This window comes from Trachurus japonicus, chromosome 4, assembly GCF_045865225.1.
Source record: "Trachurus japonicus isolate A0001 chromosome 4, Traja_1.0".
NCBI classification, from domain to species: domain Eukaryota; kingdom Metazoa; phylum Chordata; class Actinopteri; order Carangiformes; family Carangidae; genus Trachurus; species Trachurus japonicus.
This window is the reverse complement of record NC_140910.1, coordinates 14,486,592-14,494,843: the sequence shown is the minus strand read 5'-3', so window position 1 is coordinate 14,494,843 and position 8,252 is coordinate 14,486,592. Positions and strand designations below refer to the sequence as shown.

The 8,252-nt window shown below is 42.6% G+C and overlaps 1 protein-coding gene across 1 annotated transcript; it reads left to right on the top strand.

Moving 5' to 3' along the window:
* Positions 1 to 4,347: 4,347 nt before the first annotated feature.
* Positions 4,348 to 7,942, top strand: s1pr3a (sphingosine-1-phosphate receptor 3a). The gene is made up of 2 exons (XM_085774186.1): positions 4,348 to 4,601; positions 5,455 to 7,942. The coding sequence occupies exon 2, from the start codon at positions 5,565 to 5,567 to the stop codon at positions 6,774 to 6,776; it is 1,212 nt and encodes a 403-aa protein (XP_085630312.1). The 5' UTR covers positions 4,348 to 4,601; positions 5,455 to 5,564; the 3' UTR covers positions 6,777 to 7,942.
* Positions 7,943 to 8,252: the final 310 nt, after the last annotated feature.

Below are 8,252 nucleotides of genomic sequence, written 5' to 3'. Positions count from 1 at the left end.
CCTGGCGCTCTTTCTGCGCTCAGAGAAAGGCTTTGAGGATATCGCCCGGATGGACACAACACATAAGGTCTCACTATATGCTGACGATTTGCTTCTGTACATCTCAAATCCAACTACCTCTCTACCCCTGATTTTTTAACATTCTGCAATGGTTTCATGCACATCCTGGCTACAAACTAAATTATCAAAAGAGCAAACAGTTCCCCGGCTATGCTACCGCTACCGCTGCTGCTGCTGTGCTGCTACTGCTTATATCTTGCTGTTGCTGCTGCTGCTGCTGCTCCTGCTGCCGATGGGGTTTTGCAAACCCACCTCCTCCCCAGCATCCACCCGTGGGCTCTGTCTCTATGATCCCCTGCAAGGGTCTGCTTCATTCCCTGTAATGTCTGGCAAGCAGATCATTCAGGGAACAAAAAACCGAGACACCCATGCTGTGCTTCACTCAATCCTGCCGCAACAAGAATATGCTAACTATGCTACAGTATGCTTCAGCTTGCCATGCTTACGCTCAATAAATTATTTGTTCCAGAGATGTCTGACTGAACACCATTTAAGTGGGCTGACAACAGCTTTCGCTATAGGCGTTTTAATCACAGAATGTCCGATATGTTCAGTAATAACTTTCTGTCTTTGGTTGAGAAGACTGAGAGAGACTTTGGCTGCTGGTCTGCTTTACCACTATCTCTTGCAGGTCGAATAAATCTGATCAAGATGGTTGTCATGCCCAAATTTCTCTACCTTTTCCAGCACATCCCCATGTACATTACTAAATCATTTTTTGACAAATTAGATGGGATAATATCCAAATTTTTATGGGGAAAAAAGCTGACTCAAATTTGAAAGACATAGGCAGGCATCTTTATTTACAGTATAGCGCATTTCATACCAAGGCAACTCAATGTGCTTTACATGACAAAATATTTGAAAAGAACAGCATAAAACAGCATAAAAATAAACAATCTTTTTTTTTTAAAACACAGAGTTAAAAGCAGGAGCAAAGAAGAATAAAAAAGTAGAATAAAAGAAAATAGATTAAGTTTAAAGCTCTTAAAAAAGAGCTCAGCTATATTGTATGTTTTTAACCTGGATTTACAGTTGGGGCTGATTTTGGCTGAATATTGCAATCTCCCAAAAGGGATGGAGGCCTTGCACTCCCTAACCTTAGGCGATATTATTGGGCTGCTAATGTGCAGAAAATCTTATACTGGATGGATGATGCACGTGATTCCCTGCCTGGATACAGTTGGAAAGGGCAACCCCACACCTCTCTTTATGCTCTGTCCTATGTTTCCAGCTTTCTCTCCCTTTAACATTTCTGAGAGCAAATCCAATTGTGTCTGCCTCAGAAAATATGGAGCCAATTTAGGAAGAACTTTGGCCTGCAGGGCTCATCCATCCTTTCCCCACTCTTTAAAAACCATGCCTTCAGACCCTCTACCACAGACCCAGCAATTTGGCACAGTAAAGGTACCATCAGCATTAAGGATCTGTACACAGATGGTTTCTCTCATCAAAATGTCATTTGCCAGGCTCCCACCTCTTTTGTTTTTTCCAAATTAGAGACTTTGGACCTTTGCTCTGAACTTCCACACCTCTTCCATCTATTTCATTTATTTCTTTTAGGGTGACTTTTAACACCAGTCCAGGGACAACAGATGCAAAATAGCCTTTCGCCTAATTCTGGCATGTTTACATTTGTTTAAATGTTTTTATTAATGTGCAATGTCCCTGATCCTTAAACCTTTAAATAAAAAAAAAATAAAAAAATCTGCGCCCGTCATGGCCTGATTCAATGTAAAGTTCTGCACAGAATCCATTACACGAATGCAAAATTGGCCACAATTTATCCCACGATTAGTAATCAATCCAATGCTACTTATTGTCATATGTTCTGGTCGTGCCCTGAATTGACGACCTTTTGGCAAAGTATTTTTGATACCATGGCGCTTATGGCCAGATTATTCCCCCTAACTCAATATCAGCTATTTTTGGCTCCCGTCCTGACAGTGACCTCTGCTGTGGTGAGACACGCCCTGACTTTCTCAACCTTGCTGGCTAGTTCTGCTTGATTGGAAGCTCACCCGCCCTCCATCATATAATCATTGGGTTAATGAAGTTCTTTATAACCTGAAACTTGAAATACTTTTTCACTCAGTGGCTCCACCAAGAGATTTCATGACATCTGGCACCCCTTCTTGGAGTTTGTTGGTTCTCCTGGATGCAGGGACTGGGTTCAGGGGATTTGTTGACATACTACTGTTGTAAATGTATTTTTTCCACACTGTTAGATACCACAATATGTCATTTTGTTGGAAAATCTCAATAAAAAGATTTTTGGGGAAAATAAGTAGGGATTTAATCGAGATCCCACCATGCCTACATCTGACCTCCTAAATTCAAGCCTAATTTCTCTCCTCAGCATTTTTCCCACATGAAACTTTCCGTCAACCATCCTGCTTCGCTCTGCCTCCTGGGCAGCTGTCTGATGAACTCTCTCCCAGCCTCTTTATCTCTCTTGCTTTTTCACTCTCCCAGACTGAACGTGAAACCATGGCACTCGCAGTCAGTGACCGGCATGTGGGAAAACTGTCGTAAAATGCATGTAAATGGTCAGTGTAAACAGTCAATGAGACGCACCAGCGCCTACTCCTACACACAGTAAACCATCCAGTGACTGGAATAATGGCTTTTGGGGTATTTGAAGGGAATGTGTGTTCTGTTTATTTATTTTTAACACAAATCACAAGCAACCAGCAGCAGAGGGGCAGGATGATGTTGTTGTGTGGTGGATTAGCAGGGTTGAAGAGTAGGTGTTAGCGGCTCAGACACAGTCCTCCGTATGACCCACAACTTCCACATCCAGCTGTGGTTTCCTCTCTTGTGATGGTACTGTCAGGCGGTTGGCTTCTCAAGACTAACTGAGTGCAACCTCTATGGCTCCTGTATGGAATGAGATGACAAGTTTTATATTTGCAGTATGACAACATAGCAGTCTTTCCTGGGATACAATGAGTATAGGCCACCCGGTGTATTTGTAGTCTTTCTGTTTCTGGCAACTGTTGGTAGTCGGTGTCAGGGGTTTTTTGAGGCTCAGACATATCGACGATGGTTGTTGAAACTTTGATTGTTGCTTTTAATTCTTTGTGCAATAACTAAAACTAGTCCCTCCATGGGCAGCAGAATAAAACCAGAAAAAAAGTGCAAAAAAGGAGACACAAAGTGTGACTTTTCCCTTCCCATCCATTAAACTTGGCCCCAAAAAGAGAGGTCTGACCTATCTCACACTGCGGAGGAGAAAAGGGACTTTTATTTGAACATGAAAAACAATGACTCATCAAGTCACAGATATAAAAAGGGCTGCAACTTCTTGGCCTCTGGTGGAGGAGATGAATTCCTTAAGCAAAGCAAAGCAAATAAACAAATTATTGGATATGACTCCAAATTAATTTTTGGAATGAATTTTCTCTATTTTGCTCCAATAAAATGAGTTAAAGACAAGGGTTGGGTGAGAATCTTTAATTATCAAAATGAAAATATTAAGTTGACAGTGGAACCAGTGCCAACAAGAACAAAACATTAGGTGAAAGGCTATTTGATGACACAACTCCACAGAACACAAAAAGCCCTTGGGGCAAGAAACTGTAACATGTGTTGGGACAAGTTAACTGCAGCAATTTAATGAGACATTTCAGCACACAAAATGTCTCTCTGACACAGTCAGCTGCTTTCTGTCCATGGAGAACAAAAACAAAACTCTTCACTACAGCCTACACAAAGTCAAAATCAACCACGACCAGGCAAAGTCAACCGGGCTCCTATGCTGTGTTTTGCTGTCACTTGTGTCTGTTTGCTTGTCAGAATGATCTATGCAAAAAGTAGGCCTACTGTACTAATTTTTGTTTGTTGAGGGATGGGACATGGACAGTGGAAGAAGAAGGTACTGTATGTGTCATGGGGCCAGATCTGCATTATTTACTTTAAATTTATTTACTTCTCTGAAGTCTGGTGAATGTTGTTTGACATCAACCTTAGCGGATGGCTTTCTGAACGCCCCTCTGATGTGTTTGTTTGTTTGTTTGTTTGAATTTTTGATTGAGGGATGGGGTATGGGCCAGGCAAGAAGCCATTAAATTAATGGGGCGGATCCAGGACATTTTCCCCAACATTTCCAGATTAGACATTTCCTGAATTCCTCAGGAAATAATGTATGGATCTTGATGTAAAATAGCGTTGAGACCTATGGCTTTGAATGATCTGGTGAACACAACATATGAACACACACATTTAAACATCATTTTAACATATGGGATAATGAACCACAGTCTCTCCTCGGTATCCCAAATGGAAAAGGAAAGATCCCGCCCCGCTACGGGAGGGGTGAGAGCGGGGCAGTTGGAGAGGCAGAGCTCGGAGACGACACGAGAAAAAGTTGAGAGGATATTTGAAGAAGAAACTTGTGGACAAATAAAAGGACATTTGACTATACATCGACTATATTTGATCATCAGCGATCACAAGCCTTTACACAGGAGGGGAGGAAATAACCTTACGAACTCCATCACACCGCCAGGATGCGCAGATGAGGGGAATAACTCCAAAAGGTACGACAAATTAACTGTGGCTGTAGCGACGAGAAAAACACCAACAGTGCAGAGACTGTACTTAAACGGACACTTTTATTTTACTACTGTACAGGTCTCGAAACTTCTCTTTCCAAATGAATTGGGCTTCTTTTCCAAAACAGGGGAGGATGGGTGGAGGTAGACCTCCAGGAGTATCTCGATTCAACTAAAATGTGTTTAAGTGTTGCTAAACACAATTTATTTTAATTGATAGAAGGGAATATATACATAATGTACAATGGGAAAGGCAAACACATCTTTGACCTGTTTGCAACCTGTTTGCCAAACCTCATAATTAGTCTGTGCAAGGATTGGATCTGATTGGATTAAATCTTTCTGTTTATAGTGTTTTTTCTCTGACTCAGTGCTTTCACCAGAAATGAATCTAAACAGTTTATGAGTGCAACATGAGTCAACACTAATACTTGGCATGTCCTAACTTAGGTTGTTGTTTAATTCATTTTAATTGTTTCTCTACATGTCTGTTTTACATTGTGTTTTGTGCAATTTAGAAGTGCTGCTGATCTTTGTACCTGGGGTTTTCAATGTCAGTGATGCACAGGGACTAATGCTTACCTTTAAAAAAAAGATTTAATACCAAGTTTAATTTACGTCATCACATTTGCTTAGATTTAGTAGAGCCTAAAAAAGTACATAAAATTTAAGAGTCATCAAAGGCAACTGAACTTGTAGAAACTTGAAGGCGTTTTCAGTTGTAATCGAAGAGGCTTCTTCTAAACTGAACAAGTCCAGTTGCCTTTTTTCTTAAAGAATTCATCCATACTACTGGTGAATATAACTTTTGTGACATTTGAATGTTTCTGATTGGCAGGTCCTTTGCAGGTAAAATGACCACCATAACCCTACCGGGCTGAGCAGCCTGACCTCCCTCTGTGTCCAGTACCACGGCTCCCTCTGCTGTGTAACTGAGGAAGGGCAACAATGGCAGGCAGTACGGAGAACATACTGGAGGAAGGGATGAACACTGTCATCGTCAGCCACTACAACCACTCAGGAAAGTGGGATCGGCCTCGCAGCGGCGGGGCATGCAAGATGGCTGTGCTGCTCTTCATCTGCGTGCTGATTGTCCTGGAAAATGTCACGGTCCTGCTCGCTCTCTGGAGGAACAAGCGCTTCCACAGCCGCATGTATTTCCTCATTGGAAACCTGGCACTGTCAGACCTTCTGGCTGGTGTGGCCTATGTAGTAAACATCTTTACCTCTGGACGTAACACCTTCTTCCTGACGCCAGTGCAGTGGCTCGCCAGGGAGGGCAGCATGTTTGTGGCCCTCAGTGCCTCTACGTTCAGCCTTCTGGCCATTGGTATTGAGAGGCACATGACTATGGTGCGCCTGCGTCCATGTGAGACGGCAGGTCGTGGGAGGCTGCTGGGACTGCTGGCGGCCTGCTGGTTTGTGTCAGTGCTGCTCAGTGCCCTGCCCAGCCTGGGGTGGAACTGCTTGGACAATCTGACCTCCTGCTCCACAGTGCTGCCGCTCTACGCTAAGAGTTATGTGGCTTTCTGCATCAGTGTCTTCAGTGCCCTGTTGGTGGCCATCATCATCCTCTACATCAGGATCTACCGCCTGGTGACCTCTAGTGGCCGCAGGGTGAGCAGTCGTCCTTCAGAGCGCTCACTGGCCCTGCTGCGGACAGTGGTTATTGTTCTCGGCGTGTTTGTCATGTGCTGGGCCCCCCTCTTCCTGCTCCTGCTGCTGGATGTAGGCTGTAGCCCAGCTAAGTGCCCTGTGCTCTACCAGGTGGACTGGTTTATTGCCCTGGCTGTGCTCAACTCTGCTCTCAATCCTCTGATATACACTCTGTCCAGCAGGGAGATGAGGGCCGCATTCTTCCGGCTACTGTGCTGCTGTCAGACCAGCATGGAGTCCACGGGGACTCCTGTGGCGGGCAACCCTCACTTGGGCACAGTTATCCCAACAGCAGAGAACAGCAAAACTAGTTTTGGTGGAGGAGGAGGCAATGGTGCTGGCAAGTCCACGCTGAATAAAGGGAAGGTTCCCACACCTATGAACTCTGAAAACAAGCATGGAGATCCCTCTGCCACTGCTGTGCCCCACCCCTCTGGGCCCGCAGACCTGCTGTCAGCTGTGCTGGTGAAGGCGGGGGCACTGCCACCGCTCAGCAAGTTCTGAGTGGAAGCACCTTAATGAGGCCTTACAGCCACATAGAAGAAGAACTGACATAGTCCTGCTATCAGCCACTTTCTGTTTATGCACTATGGCCAGTGTAGCATGGATGTGAAAAATATTCCATTTGAACTAAATAAATTGAGATTGTAGACGAGAGTACAATCAAAATCACTTAAAACCACTATTTACAACAATTCAACAATATTCACAGCCCCAGAAGGACTGAATTTGTCTTACAAAGTGATCAAATTGAACATTTAATCCATGAAAATAACAGGCCATTGTCTTGGATATAGATGAAGCCCCCAAATAAGTATTAGTTTCTGTAAATGAAACAAGTCTATGTAATATTTCTAACAATAAGAGAGTATTATTAACTTTGTTAGTGTTGTGTTTGTAAGTATGTTTATGTCATTTTGTCATTATATGCAAAAACAAAAAAAACAAATTGGGGCACTTTTTTTGCATGTGCTTCATGCAGGTTTTTCTTTTCTTTTTTTAAACACCAGCATATTCCATCACAGTTTGACTTGGTAAATATTATTTTCTATGAAAACATTTGGCATCTTTACACTATAAACTATTATTTTTGCTTTGTGTGCATAAAACCCATCACGGTACTAGGACAGTATTATTAATTTTGTTATGATTTGAGATGCACTGTATGTCAGACTAGCGGCCTCATGAGGCTGTGATGCTCATTACACACCAGCAAACAGAACTCGTTGGATGGATGGGTGACATTTCTATTATTAGAGCATTATCACCAGTTGGCTAGAACATCCGTTTTGTCCTGATGGTGGTGCTACAGGAAAAGAGATGTTTTCAGATAAATCACTGAGTTCAAGTTTTATTACGTGATCATTTTTGGCCACGAAATAACTGTGGTACCACAGTTGGTTTATCTTTCATCACTCTTAAGCTCTATTGTGTCTGCATGAGCTGCACTGTGAGTGCAGCTGTGAATTAGCATGGCTAATAACTACACTCATGGACAGTTTGGCTTCTCATCAGCACATCTAGAAACCACTCACACATCAACTAACCACTAGTGAATAAGAGTGTTGGACGTGAATAATTTAAGGTAGACTGTAAATGACGATTCTGCCTGGGGTGATGTAGTGCCTAATGTTATTATATAGCAAATAAAATCCTATTCCCTTTTATGAGATTTTCCACATGTGTCATGACTCATAGTGTTATATTAAATCAATGGCTCACCTTCACACTGCTTCCCATCTAAAATTGTATAAATTGTCAAAGAACATGGAAGAAAATCAGTGACTGAGATTTTGTCCATGTCTGTTTTACACTGATGTGACTCATATTCACTTGTAGTCAAGGCTCAAGCTGAAGCCATACATATATTCATGTAGAAATGCTCTGATTTGTCAGTTTAGCATTTCCTATTCAGACAGGAGAAGATAAATGTCATCCGACTTAACCTGCTGGACTCATTTAATGTCCTAATGGGGAGCT

What these genes read in the sequence shown, in the direction of transcription:
- s1pr3a (XM_085774186.1), top strand. Translation starts at nt 5,565, where the DNA reads ATGGCAGGCAGTACGGAGAACATACTGGAGGAAGGGATGAACACTGTC.